This window comes from Sturnira hondurensis, unplaced genomic scaffold (genome assembly GCF_014824575.4).
Source record: "Sturnira hondurensis isolate 20B ecotype Veracruz unplaced genomic scaffold, ASM1482457v3 Scaffold0006496, whole genome shotgun sequence".
Lineage (NCBI taxonomy): Eukaryota > Metazoa > Chordata > Mammalia > Chiroptera > Phyllostomidae > Sturnira > Sturnira hondurensis.
Genome location: NW_028079127.1, coordinates 12,897,612 through 12,923,564, shown reverse-complemented (window position 1 = coordinate 12,923,564; position 25,953 = coordinate 12,897,612). Strand labels below are relative to the sequence as shown.

General features: G+C 38.7%; 1 protein-coding gene across 1 annotated transcript; it reads right to left on the bottom strand.

Moving 5' to 3' along the window:
• Positions 1-601: 601 nt before the first annotated feature.
• Positions 602-5,006, bottom strand: IL22 (interleukin 22). Its single transcript, XM_037049945.1, has 5 exons — positions 4,821-5,006; positions 4,339-4,404; positions 4,070-4,213; positions 3,074-3,139; positions 602-679 (listed from the first exon to the last, which is right to left on the bottom strand). The coding sequence occupies exons 1-5, from the start codon at positions 5,004-5,006 to the stop codon at positions 602-604; spliced, it is 540 nt and encodes a 179-aa protein (XP_036905840.1).
• Positions 5,007-25,953: the final 20,947 nt, after the last annotated feature.

Genomic DNA, 25,953 nt, shown 5'->3' with positions numbered 1-25,953 from the left:
GAGGAAGAGGAGGAGGAGGATGGTGATGACATGAATAATATTCAAGGAAAAATGACAAAGCCACAAGGTTTAAGATATTAAAGTGTTTATTGAGTTTAAATAGACATATTATAGAGCCATATTATTGTCATAAATATTAATATTAGCCTTATACTTAAGTAGCAATATCACAATTCTATAAATAAATCCATATAGTAAAATGATATAAATAAAATGTGTACTTATAACAATAAATAAATTCATCAAAATAGGTACTAATTATAAAAAGAAAGTTATTTAGGTCTCTTTTTTTTCCAAAAGGAATGGGAAGTAAATTTTGTAAGAATAGACAATTGCTTAAAAATAAATTTCTGTGTATAAAATATCTACTACAATAAAACATTAGCAGTAAATCTCATGCTTGCAAAGGGCTACCTTCTAGCCTTATGGACACAAGTGACATTGTTCTGTTTTTTAAGCTAAGCAGGGGCTTATTTTTTAGAATCTACCCAAAATCATGGAGTTTGTTTTCCCATTTTCCTTTTAAAAAAATGTCTGGGGCTCTTATTGTTATTTCCAACAGCAAGAAGGGTTATTATCCACTTTTCCAGCTTTGCTGTGGTCAAATGCAGGCATTTTTCAGGAACATAAACAGCAAATTTAGTTCTCCAATTGCTTTAATCTTGCCGCTCTCTCCAAGCTGTGAAAATAAGAAAACACAAATATTTGAGTATTTACACATGTTTTTAAAAGAGGGACAAATTAGAAAAAGATTACATGGTTAGATCGCTGAGAGAGAAACTAAGTTTTAGCCTTTTGTGAAAGATTAATGGCAATGCCCTTTAGCAAGAATATAATGATTTGCCAAGGAACTTAAATTATGACTATCTGAACTGAGAGGGCACCGAGAGGCATCAGTTTCTGTTGAATCTCACTCTAATGAAGCTGTTTAAAACCACTGCTTAGCCAGAGCAAACAGATGGAGACTGTGCTGGGGGACCCAGAGTGCCACCCATTACGCTTTTGTGGCCTACCCCATAGTCCCACAACTGCCTATGACCCACTAACTATTCATAACAACAGCCTTGAATCAAAACTACACATTTACCAATACACATGGGCTTTTTCTGTCCTCATCTTCTCGACAAAACACACAGGTTTTCACTTTTGTGAAAATACCAAACCAATCCTACTTAGTTGCTTTAATTAGTAGAAAATCAAACGTAGATTCTAGCATTCCTTCTTTCTTCTTCTTCTTCTTCATCCAAGTAGGGTGTAGATGAATGAGGCATTCAAACCCAATGGAAGAGAGAACCCAAATTCAAGTCCACGGCATCCTCTTCTAAAACTCATCTACTCTATCAAATTTACTCTACATTATCTGAAGAAAGCCATGAGTCACCATTGTCCTCTATACTTTGCTCTCCTTTCTCTTCCTGCTTTCTTCCACCATTTCACCTTTCCACTCTTCCGCAATGCCAAGGGATATTTGTGCAGAAAAATTTAAAGTTTATCTTGCCCTACTGTCTTATCATCCATTCTACTGCAATTTGCTCTCTATTTTCTCCTCCAGTGACAGGAAATGCATACCCCCCCCAAGATTTCCCTCCCATTTCAGGCAGCACTGCTCAGTTTTTCCTCACATTGAGCTTTCTCTGAACAACCTTCCCCTCTTCTGCCCATGCCCTGTGGAGTGACAGGGGAAAAAAGCATCCCTACTCTTCCATGTGGCAATCTATTGCACATGTGAATGCTGATTCTCTCAAATGGGGTAAAAGCTTTAAAATCTCTGTTCGCACACAGATCACCATCAGATTTTTCTCTCTCACACTTCTCTTTCCTAAGGACCACAAAGTAAACCAACATCAGGGACATCAGGGGTGTTCACACCAGAAGGGTAAAGCATTTCTTAGCCATGGCATGCCCATACACAGCCCTCTGAGTCTAAGTACTGGTTCTCTGACAAGAGAATCAAGCTCCACTGTGAAAAACTACAAAGGAAGAACCCATTATGCTCATTAAATTATGCTCAGGATGAAATACGTTTTGTAGAAAACAAGATGGAAAAAAGGGGGGATTTGTCATTATGCTTGTTGCTGAATATTTTATTAGCTAAAGCCTTCATGCTTCTGAGGTTTAATGGTACCTGCTTGCAAGAGCATCACTTTCGCTGCCACTAATCATTCCTCTAGTTTTTGGATGAGTCACAATTGCTAGTCTGAGCCTTCTACAGTTGTTCTTTTCCCCAACAGGCCACATGGCAGTACCATTCACTGTAGAAATATACACTGGCTTCCACCAGATTGCTGTCCACTGTCCACCTGAGCGTTTAACGCGGCGGAGAGTAGACTGGAGAGGAAGGGAAAGGGACAGAGGAGGAAAAGATTTCCAGTTCAAACTTTCATGCTACTATAATAAATCTATGACTAACATTTTTATTGTTTGAAATTGTATAAAGAAATTTGAGGGTTATTCGCTCTTGCTTTTGAATTCAAATCAGTAGTTGTTAGGTATTAAATTATGGTGATTAAATATAAGTATCAATCATACCAGAAATTTAGCTGATATTCAAGTCAAGCTCTTTTGTTATGATTATTCTGGGTTTATTTCTTCAAGTTTTAAATCATCAAATTAATGGCTTCAAAAGTCACTTCAAATAAATTTGTCCCCTAGGCCCTTTTCTGTTTTTAAACAAATGCTTTTTTGGATTATATAGATTGTAAGGACCTTAAATTTCCCTAAGAACCAACAGTGCAGAGACTGACACGTACTGCTGCGGAAAGAGCGCTAGTCTGGATGGGATTCTGGAGAACTGCGTTCTAGCCCTGGCTCTGCCGCTGGCTCTGTCCAGAAGAGTTAGGAGATTAGATGACCCAACTTCCCAGACAGTTCTGGAATTCTATAGCTTACAAAGTTTGGAAAGTGATTTATAAATATATAGACATATCTCTATGCCTATATGCCTAAATGATCAACCTAGTGGTAGAATAATCAAGTAAAAAGTCACAACTCGAGGGGGTCAAAGAAAGAAAAGAGAGAAACACCATTTGTCTCTCTTATTTCATGATTTAGCATTCATAATTATTAGCAGTACCTTTTCCACTGTGTCCCTCAGCTGTTGCACATTTCTGCGGATATGCTGGTCATCACGCTGAATGTGCTACAAAATGAAAACCAGAGGAGTTATTTGAACATTGTTGTACTGACACTTTATGAACCTCAGTCTCCCTAACTGAAGTATGTTACAATTCATCTGGAAGTAAAGTTCTCAGCATTTTTGCCCACAGTGACCTAGATTTCACCCGTGACCTAAATTTTCCGAGCTCTTAAATTCCCTTGGACGCCAAAATCCAGTAATTTCCCTCATATGGGACTTCTCTTCGTTTTGGGGAACACTTACTGAGGTTTAAGTTTGTGGAAAGGGTGGAGTGGTTTATGCAAATTCTGTCAAGATTAGACCCATAACTGTACCTCATCCAAAACACATGCTCAGAACTAGAAAGGTACATAAAATATCTCATGTGAACAGTAGGACTTCCTTAGGAAGTACTAGGTCCCCTTTGCTCTTCCCACTTCCCTCAAACTTTTGTTATAGTTTTAAATGTTTAGAGGCATCAAATGCATTTGCCTCTGATTTCGTTACCTCCCATAACAGCCAAAGGGCAGGAGTCTTCACCCACCCACCCTGAAACATTAGATCTTCCCCCTCCCCTCTTTTTCTCTTTCCCATCCTGTCCCTTCATCAGTGTATACTCAGGGCTCCATTTCCACTCCTAAGCATTTTTCCCTACAGCTCCCAACACTTTGTCATCTCATACACCCTGTGTTGCTTTTCCCTAGGGACAAATGAGCCTTCCATTCGCTTGTCTTTCAGACCCTATCTATCACCATAAACTCAAAATATGACTCAATTAAAGCAAATACAAATACTCTCTGATTACGAATGACTCTTATATTAGTGTTGCTGAGGCACCTCTTACTGCCACCATGGCGGGGGCAATGAGAAGGAGGGGGAAAGGGCTCTAAATGGAAGAAGGAGGAAAGGTGGGTAACTAGGAAAAGGTGAACTTAGGCTGGGAGAAGAACTTACACACTGGCTTAGCTCATTGCTGAGTCTGGCCAGGAAGGGCACCACCTCCTGCATGTAGGGCTGGAATCTATCAGACTGGGGGAGTAGCACTTCTTCAACAGTGAAGTTCAGCACCTGCTTCATCAGATAGCAGCGTTCGCTCATCTGCAGGCAAAAGCGAAACAGCAGGGGTCATATAAGGGCACATCCAGAAGGCCCAAACCATCATTGCCACTGCTACAAATAACCACGGATGGCACACTGCCCTGCTAATCACTACGATGGCTTACATTGACTCCATGGAACAGCTTCTCTCCAATGAGACGAACATCTGTGTTGTTATCTGCCAAACTAGCCTGGAAGAGAAGAAAGAACTAAATGATTGGACACCAAGGACATAGAAGGAAAGTCTGTAAGTAGAGGTGTACTTTATCTTCTCTCCCAAGAGCAGTCCCATGAAGACTGAGGAAAAAATTGAGTCATATGAGTCTAAAATAATGCACAGAGGAGTAAAGAGAAAATGAATAGTCAGATGGTCTACTACGTGGCTCCTTTTGGAGTAAAACTCAATGTACACATTTTAAAGGCCAAGATGTAAGGTCTTCTTATAAAGTCTAATCCCCAGAGACTATGAACAGGCAGAAAATGGTCTCTAGTCTACCGTAGAGATAAGTGCTGGGTTCTTAAAAATCTCAGATGTGTTCTGCAGAAAAATTTAAGAACTGTTTGGGTTCCAAGTAGATAAGATTTGGAGAGAGATTGAGATGAGTACCTCGCTAGCCAGCATGAAGGTGTGGTTGGTGATATAGGGCCGCTGGAAGTTGGACTTGTCAAGCCTGCAGTGAGACCTGATGGGCCCAGCTGCTCCTCCCTGCACTGACAGGGCAATGAGAAGAAAGCAGCTGGCAGCCAGAGTCCCCATAAGGGAAAAGCTCGCAGATTTCTGCAGGGTGGCCATTACGGACAACGCCAACTTGAGCAATCAGCAGCTAGGGTAGAAGAACCTAGAATCAAAAAGCAAGAACATACAGAGAAAAATTAAGTATCAAGAAGTAGCACAACAAACAAACTAATCGTACTAAGTTTGCCGTAACACTTACCTGTTTCAATGGTTTTTCTTGTAATGCAAAGGTAGAAGCTGCTGCTTTTATAGCCCCAGGGCACCAAAAATTTTTATGTAAAAATATGACATCAGCAATTATTGAATTTCCAGTGCTGTCTTCTGAGAACTACCTAACCACTGTAGGAGCCCACAGAACGCCGCCTCCTATCCTTCCCACCTTGATATGCAAGTGTTTCCCTAAGACGTCACTCTTAGGTCCCAGGGGGTGTTTTTACAGGTAAATCCTAGAAACTGTCCAAGCCTGACATATTTTCCAAAGAAACCAATTACTTTGTCTTTATAGATTCCAGGTTTAGTATAATATTTTTTGATTTCTTACAGTAACTGAGTATGCATTTTGGTCACGGGCTCATAGATTCTTATCTCATTAGAGGTGGTCAGAAATTAGGACCTGTGTCCTATATCCTCTGCTTTAAAACAAACAGTAATGACATCTAGGAGATAATTCAATTTTTAAAAATAATTGGATCTTATTTTTCATGTGTTAGGTACTGAAGAAGACTTACATTCTAAAAATAAAAATGTTGGTTAATCTAAGCACCATTTTCCTCCCATTCTTTTATTTAAGTGATCGTAAAAATTATAGTATAATTGCAAATATACCTTAAATTATTTTCACTTCATTAAAATCAACACCAGCTTAAGTTTGGAGATATTAATGTTGAACAATCGTATGACCATTTCTCTTAACATACAAGTATTTAAAGAAAAGAGAGATGTAACAGTTTATCTTGAAGTTTTACTCATTCTAAACAATGCCCAAGTCTTAAAATAATACTTCCAAAATCTTATAACAATTTTTTTTGTGTGTATATATATATATATATATATATATCTGGAAGAGGAGACTTTGACAGTATAGTGGCTACATGTTAACTTCAAATTATCAAAAATACATTGACTTCTATATAACACCTGAAATCTAGACTGGAAACCACCCCAAGGGGTGGGAGGAGGGGGCAACTGCACTGATCTATTGCTAGAAAGAATGTGAATTTGTGCAAATTAGTTCAATCAGATTTCTCTCCTCACAACTGCCAAAAATCAGGAGAGTTAAAGAGTGGAAAAAGGAAAGGGAGTAATTGAAGAACCTTGAGCATTTTGTGAGATGGCACAGATCCAAGTGAGGAGCCACAGAGAAGCGTGAGAACAGTGTGAGGACACAGCATTTAGGAAGGTGGCCTCCAGAACGTGATGCAAAAGGGAAGGGTGGGGAAGGGGACGTAAAAACCAGGCCTGTTCCAAACATTTGCTTGGGGCTGTTCATGAGCCCAANTTATAACAATTTTTTTTTGTATATATATATATATATATATATATATATATATATATATCTGGAAGAGGAGACTTTGACAATATAGTGGCTACATGTTAACTTCAAATTATCAAAAATACATTGACTTCTACATAACACCTGAAATCTAGACTGGAAACCACCCCAAGGGGTGGGAGGAGGGGGCAACTGCACTGATCTATTGCTAGAAAGAATGTGAATTTGTGCAAATTAGTTCAATCAGATTTCTCTCCTCACAACTGCCAAAAATCAGGAGAGTTAAAGAGTGGAAAAAGGAAAGGGAGTAATTGAAGAACCTTGAGCATTTTGTGAGATGGCACAGATCCAAGTGAGGAGCCACAGAGAAGCGTGAGAACAGTGTGAGGACACAGCATTTAGGAAGGTGGCCTCCAGAACGTGATGCAAAAGGGAAGGGTGGGGAAGGGGACATAAAAACCAGGCCTGTTCCAAACATTTGCTTGGGGCTGTTCATGAGCCCAAGACAAGGAAACTCTTTTTTACCCAATTTCCCATTTATATAAGATATGACCATTTTTGTCCAGAACTCTATGTCATTATATTAATACTTGAGTTAAGCTAGTCTATATACTAAAGAGGTTTCTGTTGGTTTGCCTGGGAACCTGATAAGCATACACACTTTTTCCTATGGGAAAATAAGTTTTGACATCATTGAATTGTGTGCTTTTGAGGGGAAAAGCTCTGTCTCTTTCATCTTTGTATCTCCAACCTTAGAACAGCGCTACACGCATAGGGACATCTCAACAGGGATATTTGAATGAAGAGATAAATAGTTCTGTGAAATTAAATAATTTACTAAATGTCTTTGGGAACAGGCCTGAAGGTAATTTTGAGACTGCCTTTACAGTAGCACTTCTAAAGTTGGGGTTTGAAAACCTGGCTGGTGTAGCTCAGTGGATTGAGTGCGGGCCTGCGAACCAAACAACCACAGTTGATTCCCAGTCAGGGCACATGCCTGGGTTGCAGGCCAGTTCCCAACAGGGGACGCACGAGAGGCAACCATACATTGATATTTCCCTCCCCCTCTCCTTCCCTTCCCCTCTAAAGATAAATAAATAAAGTAAAATAAAAAGTTGGGGTTTGACCCAGTATTACTCGCCAGCTTCATTATTACTCCTGAATAGGTAATAAATAGCTGTGAAGCAAAAGCAGAACACCAGAAAATTGTAAACCAGCCCTTACTAGCAGCTACGTGTCTATTAGTCATTTTATCTCCCTAATAGACTACCATTAATAAGGCCATATTATTGGAGTCAAGATTTAGGTTTTAGTGAGCTTGGCCAAAACCCACTAAAGTGGATTTGTGAACAGTCATCCTAGGAGACTGAAAAACATTTGTCATTAAGAGAGATTGTAGATAGAGAATAAAATGGGTCCTGTGAAAAAATACCTGGAGACATATACGTGCTAAATAACTTCAGGTCATAACCAGCCTTCTCTTGTTGTTCCCTTAAGAATTTTCAAGTCTCTCCCAGAAGCCACCTCAAGTAAAGGGCAACCCTAGCGTCATGCTCCCAGGCCCCAGACTTTCTTTACCCAAGGTTGCTCTTGGATATACGCAACAATCTACCTGGTCTAATGCCAGGAAGGACTACGCAGAATAGCCAACCAGAAGGTAGGCCATTCTGTCTCATTCACTATACTAGCTCTACTATCCATAACAGTGTCTGGCATATAGCAGATAATGAACAAATGTTCACTGACTACATGATAAAACTATTTCCCAACTTGTTAGCCAATGCTTGGAAATCCACAATACTTCCTTCTGAAGTACACATCTCTCTAGAAGAAGTAGGTCCTTAAGTCTCTCAGGTAAAATGTTTTTTATTCTTTATACTCCTCAGTACAACACACATGATCATTGTTCCATACAAGCTGCCTGTCTCTCTCTCTTTGAAGTTACCTTCATTACTCTCACTCTCTCTGCACCAAATACCCACCACCACCTCTATGCCTATCACAGTGGCTGCTCTAATGTACTCGTTACACCTTTCTGAATATGCGTGCCTCCTTGTAAAACATGAAGTGTTGTTTTAGTACATGTAGGCATTTTTGTTTTACAGGAATGGTTCTCTTTCTTAATCGTTCACTTGGCACTAAGGTCTTAGAATCTATCCGTGTTGCTATGGATAGCTCCCCTTTCTAATATGGCATTCCATTACATATCTGTTTTCCCCCTGATGAGCACCTAAACCCCCTCCAACTGCTCACTCTACAGGCACTGCAGCACTAAGCAACCTCATGCAAGTTATTTGATTCTATTTTTTAAAAATATCTTTGGAATATTAGGTCCCTGAGTCATAGGAATAAGTTCATCTACTTTTCCTAGATACTCCCAGATCACTCTCCAGAAAGCCAGCATGGGTGTACTCTCACATCAGTAAAGAAAGGTCCCTGTTTTCTTATATCTTAACTCACACGTGATATTATCCAACTTTAATTTTGCTAGCTTTTTGAGATATAAAATAGTATCTTATTTTTTCTTTAATTTTCATTTTTCTTCATACACTTGTAGCCATTTGGGCTTTCCCCTTCTATGAATCAATTGTTCACATCCACTGCCCATTGTTCTTGTGGGCTTTGGTCTGTTGTTGTTACTGTTGTTTTTGTTGTTGATTTGTAAGAGTGCCCTATAAATTCTATAAATTACTCTCTTTACTGTATGATCTCCTATAAGCAGAATCTAATCAACAAAACAAACAAGCAAGCAAAATATAACCAGAGACACTGAAGTTAAGAACAAACTGAGAATAAGTAGAGGGAAGGTGGGAGGGGATAATGGTGGGGAAAGAGAGAAGTGTTTTCAGGAACAAGTATATAGGACACATGGATGAAACCAAGGAAGGTGGGATCAGGGGAGGGAGTGGGGGTGGCTGGGGTCGGGGGTGAGTGGTGGGGAGAAAGTGGAAACAACTACACTTGAACAATAGTAAAAAAAATGACTCTTTTAGATTATAAGCATAGCAAACTTTAACTTTGTGTAGTTGCCCTTTGTTGGACAGAAAACTTAATTTGGATGTAATGTAAGACATTACTTTCATTTTACGTTACACTTTCAAGGCTTTTTTTAAAAAAGAAAAACACTATCACTAGGTCACAAAGATGTTCTGCTNATAACCAGAGACACTGAAGTTAAGAACAAACTGAGAATAAGTAGAGGGAAGGTGGGAGGGGATAATGGTGGGGAAAGAGAGAAGTGTTTTCAGGAACAAGTATATAGGACACATGGATGAAACCAAGGAAGGTGGGATCAGGGGAGGGAGTGGGGGTGGCTGGGGTCAGGGGTGAGTGGTGGGGAGAAAGTGGAAACAACTACACTTGAACAATAGTAAAAAATGACTCTTTTAGATTATAAGCATAACAAACTTTAACTTTGTGTAGTTGCCCTTTGTTGGACAGAAAACTTAATTTGGATGTAATGTAAGACATTACTTTCATTTTACGTTACACTTTCAAGGCTTGTTTTAAAAAAGAAAAACACTATCACTAGGTCACAAAGATGTTCTGCTATCTTTTACTTACTCTATGGCTTGGCCTTTCACACTCGGGTCTATAATGCCTTTTTGTATATGGTGGAAAGTAGGAAGCCTATTTTATTTTCTTCACACAGTCAGACAGTTTTCCCAACACAATTTACCAAACAGTGAGTCCTTTAATATATGTGATATTTCCATGTATGAATAGCTATCTCCAAGTTTTCTGTTTTGTTGCATTGGTGTATTTGTTTCTCCTCTTACTATTCTCAAGCCAATTCCATAATATTTTTATTACCAAGGATTGTCTTTGTGTTTGGGCAGGAAAGTTTACCCTTTTCGCCGTACTTTTTCAGGCTGCCTTAGCTATTCTTGGGCTTTCATATATATTTTACATAAATTTGTAATAAGTTTCCCAAGTTCCTGGAAAAATACAGCAGAGACTTTCATTCAGCTCTCATTCAATTTAAAGATTAATTTGAGGAGAATTAACATCTTTATAATATGAATTCATTCTGCCCAAGAGCATTTTCTGTCTCTCTAATACTTAAGATCTTCTTTTATACACTTTGATAGTGTTTCAAAATTTTCTCCACTGAGGTCTTATGCATTATTTTGAATTCCTAGTTAGTTTATAGAAGAAGTAAGATACTAACCATTGGTAATCACATTCACCTTGATGTGAATGAGTTCCAAGTTGACTTGGAGAGGGAGACTATTGGGAGATTCGTCTCCTGAGAACATGAAGAGCATGTTCAAGGAGACGTTTTCTCAAGGTCAGTGCAAAGGGGAGATAGAGATGCACACAGGGAAGAACAAAGCTAGAGACTGGGGTGTCCAAACATGACATTTATTTCCCGGTTCTGTTTGATGATAACCCTGACAGTGCCCAAGATAACTTTCTCTCCTGGCCACTACAGTCGGCCAATACCCTGCCCACAAAGACTCTTGTCAACCACAGCCACCTTTCTCGTTTTCCTGAAGACTAAAACTTGTGAATCTGAACTGCAGCTCATCTTAAAGGGAAGACTATACCATGGGAATGTGCCATAATATAAATGATTGTATTTTCCTCTCTAGTAATACCAAGTACTGAAATCAACGTCAATGGCAGAAGAAGGCACAGCAAACTCCTCACTCCTCTAGGGCATATAAACAGAATTTGACATTGGTTTTCTAATGTCTGCCCTCCTCTGTCATAGGTTGTTGAATACCTACAGGTCCATTCCAGTCACTCGTTTCATTTATTATTTTAACTAGTGAATAAATATTAAAAAATCCTAATTCACACTTAACACTAGATATCCAAAGTCATAGTTTATTAACTAGTATCAGTGAGTCTTATATCCCAATTCCCTAACAAGTTTTAGGATTATGAATATTTCTTACAATCATTCGCAGCACAGGTGTAAACACTACTTTAAAACATAATTTTAAAAAGTCATGTTTAAGACTCTATGTATTTGGTGCACTTTCAGCAGACCCTCTCAGTCTCTAATGACAAAATTGTGGGCCAATAAATGTCAAGAAAATCAGGCATCTCTTACATTCTCACAACCCTGTTAAACTTTTTAAAACACAAATGATTAAGCACAGAGCCAATTCACAAATGTCGATCCTGAGAAAACTCCCCCTTTGGCTTTCCTTTGTCACTGTTCTAATTAGAAAATAGTGTGTGTATGATATAATTGGGATGAAGCATCGCTAATTTAGGTTACTCTGAATCAGTGGCAAGTCTGAAGGACACTGTTTTAAAAGAAGTGCAATTGTTTTCACTTCCAAATTCTTACAACCAAATAGACTAAGCCAGTGATATCTCATTCTATTTAACAAATATTTAGTTTGTTTCAGTTTGAATATTTTACCATAGGGGTTCTTGGACCCATGTTTTATACTTTAAAACAATAAAGTAATAGTTAGTATAGTAATTGTGTTATAGCAGCCTTAGGATTAATCTGAAGTGGGATTAGTTTCAAGAGAACATTGGATATACCTGACTGGGGAACTGGAATTTAAATTGTACTCATGTAGCTTAATTATCATGCCTTTAGAGAAATTAAAAGTACCTACAGATCCTTGAATGAGTAGGGAGGCAATTAAATATAAGAACTGAATGGAAATAGTGCTTGAAATCCTTAACACATTTGATAAATAAAAAAGCCATAAACAAATGGGTTTATCTTTTAGAATGTCCACTTGTGCGGTCTAATAGGAAAAACATGTTAGTGACTCTTGTCTAGGAAATGGAGCAGAGACAAAGATATGCATGGGCGCTGGATACGGGGAAAAGGAGCAATAGTCTTTGTTCTTTCATTTGCCCATGCATTCATTCACTATAACACGAGCTTCATAAGAGTACAGCCTTTATCTGGCACAATCCTTAGAACATCACAGGCCCTCAGTAAGTTCTAATTGGATGATTAAATGCATTACAAGCAAAGGTAACTTCATGATTATTGCAATATTACCTTTTGACCATATCATTTATAAGCTCCTAGCACAGTGTCTGGTACCCAGCAGGCATTTAATAATTGTTCTCTTAGATGAAAGGACAAAGGAATATTTCTTGAAAAAATAACTCTTCATTTTTATCTCTTTTCATCTTTTCAGTGACCCTCTAATGTAGAAAAGGCAGGTAGTTTTATGCCCTCTTTGTGGCTGGGGAGAATGAGATTTGTTTCTGACTTACCCAAAGCCACAGAGTCATCATGAGAAAGCCAAACCTGAATTCAGGACTTCTGACTCAACAACTACTGCCCTTACTCTTTATTTATCTCTTTTCCTTTGTCATCCTCTGCTGTCTGGCTTCTTCTTCAAATTCGGTGCTAAAAATCACTTTGGGTTACATGTTTGATATAGCTGGCAATGAGCTTCAATTAAAGAACCTACGTCCCATGGTTGACATAAGGTCCACCATATGTTGTAGCAGGGAGGCGGCCATCCAGAATACGATATCTCGCTCTGACTGGTGTGGCTCAGTGGGTTGGGTGTCACCCCTCAGACCAAAAGGTCATCAGTTCAATTCTCAGTCAGGGCACATGCCTGGGCTGTGGGCAAGGTCTCCAGTTGGGGGCATGTGAGAAGCAACCTATTAATGTTTCTCTCCCTCTCTTTCTCCCTCTCTTCTCCTGTCTCTAAAAATAAATAAATAAAATCTTTTAAAAACAAAGAAAGGTATGATTTAATCTGGTTCTGCCTCTTGTTAACTGGATGGTTCCTACTACATAGAGTCGTTGACATAATAAATGTTTAGGAAATGTTAACTATTAACAATAGGAGCCTCTTCATGGACAAAATACAGAGTAACCAAGAGAAAATGAAAATAATCATAAATTAGACAAAAGTCAGGAAATAAAGATTCTGCAACTTAAGTAGGTGTTTTACTTTGGAAACACAGGCCAAGCCTGTTGAATGAATTAATGAATCTTGTTCCTGACTTGAAATTTTAACAAGTCTCCTTTCTCCTTCATCTTCTGTTGTCAAATTGTCCTGAATCCTTTTGCTTCTTTCTCTGAAATATCGCTTGATATAGGCTATTTCTCTCTCCAGTAAATACATATGACACTATCTGATATTGGAAACACTGTAAGTGTGAGTTGTTAGAAACAACCCCTGAGAAAGATATTTATAATATATCTGACAAAAGGTTTCAAATTTGGAATATTTAAAAAGGTCTTGCAAATCAATTAAAAGAGGACTGCCCTGAAGAAAAAAAAAATGGGCAAGAGCTTAAAAAGACACTTTCCAAAAGAAGATATTTAATAAACATATGAGAATAATTGGACTGGGCATAAGAAATACAAAATTGAAACCACACACCTATCAGGATAACTACACTTTTTAAAAAGACAATACTGATTGTTGGCAAGCATTTAGAGCAAATGGAACTTCCATAAGTTGTTTGTAGGGGTATGAAGTGGTATAACCACTTTAGAAATTTGTTTTGTGATAGCTACCAAAGCTAAACAGATACACATTCTGTGACCCAACTATGTAATTTCCAGCTATATATGCAAGAAGAGTAAGTTTGTTAACGAGACATTTACAAAAATATGCATATCCGCATTCTTTATATAGTGACAAGCCAAAAGCTTTCTAATGGGTAAAGTACACTGTACCCCCGNCTGAAGAAAAAAATGGGCAAGAGCTTAAACAGACACTTTCCAAAAGAAGATATTTAATAAACATATGAGAATAATTAGACTGGGCATAAGAAATACAAAATTGAAACCACACACCTATCAGGATAACTACATTTTTTAAAAAGACAATACTGATTGTTGGCAAGCATTTAGAGCAAATGGAACTTCCATAAGTTGTTTGTAGGGGTATGAAGTGGTATAACCACTTTAGAAATTTGTTTTGTGATAGCTACCAAAGCTAAACAGATACACATTCTGTGACCCAACTATGTAATTTCCAGCTATATATGCAAGAAGAGTAAGTTTGTTAACGAGACATTTACAAAAATATGCATATCCGCATTCTTTATATAGTGACAAGCCAAAAGCTTTCTAATGGGTAAAGTACACTGTACCCCCGTACAGTTTCAAAGCGATATGTGTAAGTAATTTCTTTTTAAAGTGAGTCACTTAAATGTGAATTCTTTTTACACTAAACCATGTAGGATATACAGTTTTACAAGAAATGCATTACCTCTAACTAAACATTTGAAACAAATATTTTCCACACTGCAAAAACTTTGGGGACAAAAATTTGTCTGTAGAGCTCCTCAGAATGTCATACCAGTGATAAACAAAAGCAATAACATATCTATAGAGAGGGGTGAGGGCATAATTTACAAAGTGTGAGAAAAGATCTTCATATATGGGAAAAGCAGTTTACAATTTAGCATAAAGACGTTAATAGTAAATTTTGTAGAGCCCTTTCTCAAACATGCTTGGCTACTCATCCTTCTTTGTAAGTCACACCTAATTAATCACTTCTTCAGGGTAATGGATATTTCCTTTTCAAGTTATGATACTCTACTGGAAGAGCCACCGGTGGGGCGGGTAAATGCTAAATGTATTTTTCATCTATTTGCTCATACTCTTTATTTCTGATCTTTTTGTGAGATATTTGATGCTTAGTTTGTTAATTTTGTTATAAGATTTGTGAGATACTGTTCTTTTGTTCGGTTGGTTTCTGGTCTGCTGAATTCAGGAGAAATATACTAGCATTTAAATAAATTGTAAATATGACCAAGGGAGAAAAGCATGGATACAGTACAGCGCAGTCATACACTAGACTACTACACAGCAGTGACAATGTACATGACATTGCTGCACATGGATGACTCTCACAGACAACTGCTAAGCAGAAGACAAACACACACCAATCCAACTCAAGTAATTCATTTCATGTCAAGTTCAGAAACAGGAAAAACTGGTCTACCATGTTAGATGTCAGAAGAGCAAACACCTTTAGGGAGGGTCAGATACCGGTAAGGAATAGAAAGCGGCATCTGGAATGCGGGTAGTGTTTGGTTTATCTGGCTGATTATGCAAGTGTGTTTATCTGGTAAAACTATGTTGAGCTATGCATTTGTGATGTATTCATCTTCTATATGTGTTTTGTAGTTTAACAAAAGTTTTTTAATGGCATTATTCCTCCACATCAGCTAAACCTTTCAGCTGTGGCCCTGTCCACTTTTTCTCTAATTTGAGCAATAATTTTCAGCGCTTCCTCTTCTCAGTCTGTGCTTCCTACGAAGTGACTAGTGTTGGCTTAGTCTTCACTCTCCATTGAGGTTTCTCCTCTTGGGTCATGGGAAAAATCAGGGGCACACTTGATTACTAGAGCTGATCCTACACACACGGAATTTAATTTCTGCTTAATCCAATTCTCACCAACCATGACCTTTTCTACAATGTAATAATAATTGCCAAATATCTGCCATGAATCTAGTACTATCTTGGGCTTTGAGGGGTGTAGAATGAGTAAGATATGGCTCTGTCTTCAAAAACTTTATTAATACAATTGGTTCTATAACATTTTTAACTTAATGTTATTTTCTAGACACTGGGCTGGACACGAGGCACACACCGGTGAATAAGTTGTGTTTCTTGCTTTTGGAGCACTCAGAGTACAATGAAAATAATAGTCATTCAAAAAGAAAAATACAAGTGATAATTCTATGCAGTATTATTTCACAAATACAAATTACCATTAAATGAATAAAACATGTTACAATGAAACTACAAGCATTACAATAGAGGTGTCTGATTAGAAATTAATGCTGAAACTTATTTAAAACTTTAAGATGTGGAATTTGAGTAAAATTTTAAAGATGATTCGTTTTGGGACCAATTTAAAGACTGAAATAAGGGTGTCCAGAATAAAGGAAATGGCAGGAAAAAATGCTTGGAGATGGAGCTGGTAGAAGAGAGATGAATGACTGGTTTGATCAGCATGGATCAATGTTGAGAAGTGACGACAAAGAAGGGTGTGTGGGGAGGGTGAGAGCAGCTATGAGCAGCTCTGACAGTCTAGATTTGACATGATGGGCAAATAGGGAGCCATTAAGGACAGTCGAGCATGGAAGGGGCCTGTAAAAAGCAATTACCTAAAAAGAAAGCCTGAGTGTTTCCTGAAGCATGAATTGGAGGGGCAGAAATTGGCATCAGGAAGACCTGCTAGAAGGTTTTGACACCTGGAGCAGGGGCCGTTCTTGATGAGGAAAGAAGCAATGAAGACAATGGTCAGCATCCAAATAAATTTGAGTCACCCATGAGTAAGATTGAGACTGAACACTAGTTTGAGATTGTAACACTGTGTATTTTTTCAAAACTTTAATCCAAGAAATTCAGTATGGAAAATGCCAGCTACTTAAGATGTTTGAAGAACCAGCGGTTCTTAAAAAGTAGCTCATACAGTGCTGGTGATGTGTTCAAATGATCTGCCAAACAACTGGCATAACCAGACCGAGAAAAGTGCCGTATGAAGGTCCCTGAGAAAGGCACAGCCACTGAGGAGGAAAAGGCCAATGGAACAGGACCTGCTGACTCTGAGGGAAATCTAGGCCAGATTTGAAGGTCTCAGGCAGAAGCACCAACTGCTGCTGCCACCAAGTACATCTGCAGCAGCCCACGTGCTTCTTACCAGCTTTCTTCTCTTAATCAATTCGTGGGCCCGAGAGGAATGAAGCAGGGAGCCCAAAGATCCCATCTGGTCCTCAGATACCACTCTTCCCTCCCACGTCAGCTGAGACGAACCAACTTCAGGTGAGGAACCAACTGGAGTAGAGGTCAAAGGGAATGGGTTGAGTGGCGGTTAGAGATGAGAATGGGAATGCTGAGGGTCAGGGAGACTATGGGTTTGACAGAGGCAAAAGGGAGTTGGTGGCTCCTGGATTGGGTCCTGATAGAGGTGGCCTGTGCTCCCGAGCTGGGGAACTGCTGGTGGAAACAAATACCTTGTTTGAGAAAGATTCTGTGCTCTCAGCTAGCTGTTTTGACCATTTCTTGACACGGCCTGAGCAAGATCATGTGTTGAGTAAGACCAAAACTTTTCTATTCTTTATCAGAGACTCAAACAATACAGAGGCAAATGAGTAATGAAAACTGATTCCTTCAGCTTCCATGACGACTCCCCTCACCTCCACCCATTGCCAACAGAGAGAAGCCTGTGGGAAAGTGATTGACTCTGAAATTTACCCCAAGATAAGACTTTATCCAAACACATCAAGGAAGCGACCAGAGATGTTCCTGCTGTAGTAGGATCTTTGGCATGACCCTTTTTCACTCTCCCACAAAGGTCCCAGCCACAGCCTGCCATTAGTCTTTTCCCCCACCCCCAATGTTCCAGCCCCACCAGAACCTCTCTTTTCATGTTCCTTAAGAGTTGAGTTGAAGTTCTTTCCACACTTAGCATCATACTGGTCTCCAAACTGAATTGTACTGATCACCACTTAGATGTTCTCATGCTGTTTCAGGCAGTCTTGGAAATGTGCTCCTCATGGGCTGTCAGGAGCTCTACCAGATCCTTCGGGACCTAGAGAAAAGGAGGAAGTTAGAGGATGTCCATATGGCTTCTGTTGGAAGGAAAAGAGATGGTTTGTCTGTTGGCACAGCTGTGACACTAACTGGGTCATACGCTTCCTAGTTTTTCTTTCCTTTTCTCTGGTAACACTAGGTCAGTCACTTGCACTTATAAAAAACTATTTTCAGTTAAGATTGCTTTGAAGCAAAACTGTAGAATAAAATAAGAGTGCTTTAAAACCTTCATCTCTTTCTTTACCATTTTACTCACCAATGTCTTTCTGCTTCTTCCCTCCAGTTCCCACCTTCTACCTCAGTCTGTTTTATATTCATACTAAGTCATAAATCATAAAACTAATGTCATCCATAATTTTCAAGCCACCCTCTTAGATTTAATCTCATTTAATAATCATAATAACCCATCAAATTATATTATTCCAATTCTCTACATATAAGAAATATGAGGCTCAGAGAGGTGAAATAACTTTCTCCAAGCCACACTGTTACATGAAGACAACTTCAGGACTAATAAAGCATGTGTGCCATTCACCGTGTTATGTCAGAGTGAAGTGTCAAGCTAAATGCACCTCTGATTACAAGATGTCAGATATTAGAGATTCAGGCAAAGGAACTATGTGATGAACAAAGAGAGTTTCCTGGAATCCATGAAAGTGTACCACTTCTCCTTCCCCCTAAGTTACATAGTACCCTGTGTTTACTCTTATCAGGGCATATATTGCTCTAAACTAAAATACTCTGGTTGCTTCTTTAACTTCCTAACTACAGATCACTAGCTCCATTAGAACAGGGATATGGACAGGTCAATTTTTATTTGCTTCTCCTGGAATTCCGTTCTCTTTCTCTCTTTCTCCCCCCGCCCCCCTGCCACAGACACACTACACCACTTTATATTTTGCCTGGGGATGGCCTCGGGTAAAATGAAAAGACTAAAAAGTAAGAATGTGACTACATCATTTTCAGTAAATTACATAATTATTCAAACTGAACATGAAAGGTTTTTTCAATAGGAAATCTACCCCTTACACGTGGACCAGAGATTGAGAGAATTATTATGAGAGGATGCCAAAGAAGAAGGACAGAGCCATGGGGCACCATGGGGAGGGGAGAAGGGAACTACTGGCTTCCTCATGTAGTGAAGAATAAAACCGGCACTCACATGACCCAGGCAGCCTCTTCGTGGCCTGTCCTTTGAGCTAAGGTCAGGCCTGGAAGGCTCACCCAAAGAAGGTCCAGTTGGGAAGGATGATGTCTCTGTGCCCCTCAAGAGTTGTTTTGTTCTACCCACCACAAGCAGGCATGTGTGCCTCTAACATGACTCAGTAGCAATGACTACCCGTGTTTGTCATTGATCTGCTCTCTCCACATCAGTTGCAGGGCCATCCTAAAAACACACTGCATGAAAATCCACAATGGCAATTACACACATGTTCTTTACTAGCTCAGTTCTCCACCTTTTGTTCTACCAGCCTTGGCCACCTTATGTTGACCCCCATGTTATTCAAGGTCTCCAACATTTGCTCCATAGAGACACAACCTCAGTGGAAGCATCCCATGCTCTGGACTCTACATCTTGCCCCAAACTATCAAAAATTCACCCGGCCTCTGTTGCTACTACCCAAGATGGCACTACATCACTGAGACTGTAGTGGACAGCCAATCTATACCTAAGCATTAGGAGCTAGAAAAAATCAAAATGCAAGCAAGCATTTTGCAGGATTCTATAACATCTTGGCTAAAAGGAATGACCAGTGGGAAATTTGGCCACAATGACAGGCTTATAGTGGTCTCCCTTGGCAACTTTCTGTGCCTCTTAAATGTGTATTGGGCTAGGCCTCACCCTTGACCCCCTGACTTTCTCATAACATTAATGTTTCAGTGACCTCTCTGGAAATATTTGTGGTTGGTTGCACTCATTGTAACTGAGGAAGAGTAGAGGATGTTTTGATATTTTTGCATGATATCCGAGTTGATTTCAGGGACCTGACAACATATTATTACCAGGTAGCCATTAATTAACTTCCCCAGGATGTCCAGAGGACCCTCTGTGAACATGTTTGCCTAAGGGATTCCCCTTCCACTCTGGTGGTTTAGTATTCTCGACAATGACATAAAATGAAGAGGATTAGGGGAAAGAACTGGAAGCTAGCATCACTTTACCTCAAGAGCCACAAATGCTTCCTTCTTTCATCTTTTTATACCCACAGACAGAATCAAAAGTCTACCTTAATCTTTTGAGATAATCCACTTTCCCAGATGTCTACATTTGTCATACTGTGTTGCTAGGTGACTTATTTCAGGAATTAGTAAAACCACAGTTAACCTAGCAAAAGCTTTTTTCATAACAATAAATTAAAGGTTCTGCCACTCTAGTATAAGTTTTGTCCTGAAGTCCTGATCTATCTACAAAGGACCCTTTCAGGACTATGACAAAAAATCATTTCTCCCCACAAGTCATTCTCTCACAAGAGCATTTATTGAGTGACTTCTGTGTGCCCAGCCCTGTGCTAGCTGTCATTATGGAGGAGGGAAGAGATATAAGGGAAAATTCCTCATTATATAATCAAGTTAGGGAGACAAACATAAAGAAGCAATGAGGGAGCCAAGGTAACAAAGCGTGTTGACATTAAGTATGGTACAACAAGTACGATTACAAATTTCTGGTTAAAAAATCCCTCTTTGTTTACCCCATAGTAAACAGATATGAATGCATTTCTGGTAAAAGTGACGTCTAAGACTTAACGGGTAAACCAGGAGTTAATGAGGAGGCTGGTTTGGGGAGTGTTGTGGGGTGGGGTGGGGTGAGGCGTGGTGGAGTGGTATGGCAGGGAAGAGTGAGGTCTGGTCCGTTATTGGGTAGAGGAAATAGCATGTGGGGAGACCTGGAGTTGAGAGGGAAAATAGTGCATTCAACTACCTGTAGTAAGTTCTGTATGATCTCATTGCAATAGAAAAAGTAACAAGAAATTTTCCCCAACATGCATATGGCTCACTCCCTCACCTCCTTCAGGTAGGTGGCTTACCTCTCTCAATGCCCCTCTCTCTTTTTGAAGTAAAATTTTGGTTCTTAGCAATTTAGTAGAAGACACAGAGATTTCTCTTACAGCTCCTGCCCTCACGCATGCATAACTTCCCTATTTTCAACACCCTCCTCCTCCAGAATAAGGCATTTGTTACAATTGAGGAACCTACCTAGACATATTGTTATCACCCCAAATCATCCAAAGTCCTTCAGGTGTTTGTTACAAGGCTCCCTCTCAATAAGACCCTTCCCAAGTCATCCAGGCAACTGCCAACACCACCGTATGTGTGTGTGTGTGTGTGTGTGTGTGTGTAGTCACTATTTTCTTTTCATACTCATTGTATATGACTATGTAAAAATTACTCTAAAACTTAGCAGCTCAAGACAACATTTGCTATCTTATGTGATTTCTAAAAATCTGGCTTTGGGTCATTCATGAGGTTGTAGTCAAGATGACAGGGGCTGCCGTCAGAGGTGGCTTTGACAAGGGCTGGACACTCCATTCTAAGAAGGCTCACTCACAGGGCTGTGTTGGAGGCCTGGATTTCTCACCACATGGGGCTTTTCATAGGACCCGCATGACGTGGTCACTGAGTTTCCCAGAGTGTGTGTGATCTAAGAGAGAGGAGGAAATTGAAGTGCCTTTCATGACCTACTCTCCAAAGTCACATACCATCACTTCTGATTTAGTCTATTCATCTGAAGTAAGCCACTAAGTCCAGCCCACACTTGATGAAATGGGAATTTGACTTGACCTCTTAGAGGGAGGAGTATTGAAGAATGTGTGAACATATTTAAAATCATTACATCTTCTATGCTTTATTTTTTATCAGGGCCTTCATTGCCACCTGCATAATACATTTTACTGACTTGTTTATTGCCTGTCCTAGTCCACTGGAATATAATCTCCAACAGTGTTTTCTCTTATTTTATTTACTGTTGAATTCTCAAAACAGTGCCTAAAGCACCAATAAGTGTTTGGTTGTTGATGAAGGAATGGATAAATAATTTGATGAATACATGAAACAAAACTAGAGAGACCAGCAGAGGCCAGACCGTGGAAGATCTCTAGACCACATCAAGGAGTTTAGATGTTGGGAAGAGGTCAAAGAGTTGGAAACAGTATCTGACATTGAGGAATGTTGCGGGGCACTCTGGCATCTGTTGTGGCATTTGAACCCTATTCCCTGAGGTTCTCTCTGACTTAGGATAAACTTGGCCCATATGGTTATGGCACAAGCCCTCATCCCCTTCACTGATGAAGATGCACCACGGTACCCTCAGAGTACCACCTACTGTTGAAGTAGTCTCACAACTTGGGAATTACTTTCTCTAAGTAAATGACCAATTTTAGTTTTGGGGGGACATTATTATTCACCAGTTTATGAAAGTCTCAGGTTTTTACAAAATCATATTATTAGAGAATAATATATCCCCAATTATTTTAACAAAAGATACTTGCTTAGATAGGCTATATTCTGAGAATAACTTGTTCCTTTTTTTTTTCAATTGGTAGCAATTGTGTTACAAAGGGACCAAGCTAGAAAACATTTTTCCCAGTGTTAAGAGAAAGTGGAACACGGGTGAATTTTACCAAACATTCTGAGAAGAGCACCTCTCCTTCTCAAACTATTTCATAAAATTCAAGAGGAGGGAAGGCTTCTAAACTCATTTAATGAAACCAGCAATATCCTAACTCCAAAACTGGATAAAGACACTACAAAGAAAGAAAATTATAGTCAAATATCACTGATGAACAAATGCTAAAATCCTCAACTAAATATTAGCAAACTAAATATAGCAAGGCACCAGAAAGATTTTATACCATGATCAAGACAAGAAGAAGAAATAAAAGGCATTCAAATTGGAAAGGAAGTGGTAAAACTATCTTTATTTGCAGGTGACATAATTCTGTAAACACAGAATCCCAAGGATTCCACCAAGAAACTGCTAGAACTGATGAATAAATTTAGCAAAGAAACAGGATATAACATCAATATCCATAAATCAGTTGCATTTTTATATGCCAATAACGAAACAACAGAAAGGGAAATTTTTAAAAATCCCATTCACAACTGCTTCAAAAAGAATAAAATACCTAGGAATAAACTTAACCAAAGATGTAAAAAACCTGTACTCAGAAAACTATGAGACACCGAAGAAACAAATTGAAGAAAATACAAATAAGTGGGAGCATATACCATGTTCATGGAGAGGATGAATTAGCATCATTAAAATGCCCATATTACCTAAAGCAATCTATAGAGTCAATGCAATTTCTATCAAGATTCCAATGATGTATTTCACAGAACTAGAACAAATATTTCAAAAATTTATACGGAACTGTACAAGGCCCCTCCTAGCAACAGCAATCCTGAGAAAGAAGAACAAAGTTGGAGGAATCATGCTACCTAATAAAAAACTATACTACAAGGCCATAGTATCAAAACAGCATGGTACTGGCACAAAAACTGATACACAGATCAATGAAACAAAATAGAGAACCCAGAAATAAACCCACCTCTTTACAGTCAATTAATATTCAACAGAGGAAGTTAGCACATACATTGGACTAAAGATAATCTATTCAATAAATGGTCTTGGGAAAACTGGACAAATACATGCAGAGTAATGATATTAGACCACCTTTTTACACCATATACATAGGAGAATAAATTGAAAATGGATCAAAGCCTTAAATGTTAGACCCAAAATTATAAAAATTCTAGAAGAAAACCTAGGCAGCAAAATCTCAGACATTGCTCATAGCAATTTTTTTAATCAGATATATCTCCCCAGGCGAGGGAAACAAAAGAAAAAATAAACAAATGGGACTTCATCGAACTAAAAAGTTTTTGCACAGCAAAGCAAATCATCAACGAAGTAAAAAGACATCCCACAGAATGGGAGAACATATTTGCCACTACATCTGATAAGGGGTTAATATCCAAAATTTACAAAGTACTTACAAAACTCAACACCAAAACAACCCACTTAAAAAATGGTCAAAGGATCTGAATAGATACTTCTCTAAAGAGGACATACAGATGGCCAATAGACATATGAAAAAATGCTCAACATCACTAATCATAAGAGAAATGCAAATAAAAACCACAATGAGATACCATCTCACACCTGTCAGAATGGCCATCATCAGTAAATCAACAAACAACAAGTGCTGGTGAGGATGTGGAGAAAGCAGAACCCTATTGCACTATTCGTGGGAATCCAAACTGGTATAGCCACTGTAAAAAGCAGTATGGAGATACCTCAAAATATTGAAAATGGATCTGCCTTTTGACCCAGCAATCCCACTTCTAGGAATTTATCAGAAGAAACCCAAAACACTAATTCAAAAAAATATAAGCACCCCTACCTCTATGTTCATTGCAACGTTATTTACAATTGCCAAGATGTGGAATCAGCACAAGTGTCCACCAATAGATGAGTGGATAAAACAACTATGGGACATTTACACAATGGAATTCTACTCATCCATAAAAAAGAAGAAAATTTTACCCTTTGCAACAGTATGGGTGGAACTGGAGAACATTATGCTAAGTGAAATAAGCCAGTCAGAGACAAATACCATAGGGCTTCACTCATATGTGGAATCTAATGAATAAAGTGAACTAACAAGCCAAACAGAGATGGACTCATAGATGGAGAGCAGATGATAGCTACTTGTCAGGGAGAGAGGTTAGAGGTGGAGGCATTGAACAAAAAGGAACAAGGACTCACGGACGTGAACAACAGTGCAAAGACTACTGTGGGAAGAGGGGTGTAAAGGGATTACATGGTAATGGAAAAAAATAAGTGTTATATATTTTAAAAATTAAAACCCTTATAGCTCTTGGAATGTCATCTATTCCTTAGTCATTACTGCCTCGCAATGATTGATGGGCTTTATATATAAGCCCTGTATTCCTGTGCAAACTAAACCCAATAGAAGCCCATTGAGAAAGATGCTTGAGGCCCTTCTCCTCTGAGAGATTGACCACCTTTCCTGCCCAAGTGAAAAAATAAGTATAAATAAATAAATAAATGATTTCAAAGAATTATCTTTTAAAAATTAAAAATTAAATGAGAGATGAAGGGAAACAAGGGTAGCAACAACAGTAATTAGCTAACTCATTAATTGATGCTTTTAGATGACACTTCCACTCAGAAGATGAAAAAAAGCAAAAGAGTCCCCAGAATAAAGCTATAAATAAACATTTTTCCTAATATTTTCTGCACATTTTTGCAGAGCAAAGCAAGAAATCTGCAGTGTGGAAGTGAAGGTCTCCTACGACCCTGCCCTCCGGGGAAGACTCCTTCAGCAGCCTCACCCTCCAGTGTTCCGTAGACAGGCTGCCTGAGTTATTCCAATGTGACCAGATTGAAGTATTGCTATACACTGTTTTGTATTTTTCTTCTGTGCTTTATTTTTTAAGACTTAAAAAAATCAGTACATGCTTTTTGATTTTTCTTTTCCCTTTATCTTTATTGTTGTCACTAATACGTGTCCCCGTTCCCCCTTGCTTTGCCTACTTCCCACCTATGCTTTTCGTATAAAGTCCTGCTCAAACCAACTTAAAATCATCTCGTAAAAACCATTATGCCACAGGGAAGAAATATTTTCTTTCCTTGGTGTCTATTATCATATAACACTTGTTATCAAGTCTCCCAATTTGAATAGAATAAATAGAAATTACAATATATGCAAATCAAAATGATATAACTATTCTATCAGTAAACCCATTATTTTTCCACACAAAAAAAATAGCGGCATAGAAACATTTTACATTTTGCAAACACAGTGCAAAAGGTAATTTGTTGCCACTTGAAAGCTATTTGGAACTTTCTTCAGTGTTGGAAATGCTGGTTGTCGCTGGAACTCAGAGGATGAGAGGAAGTATGTAGCTGAGCTTAGACATGTAACTGAAAGCCTAGGAAAGGGCTACAAAGCTTTTTCTGGTATGTGATTTCTCAAACA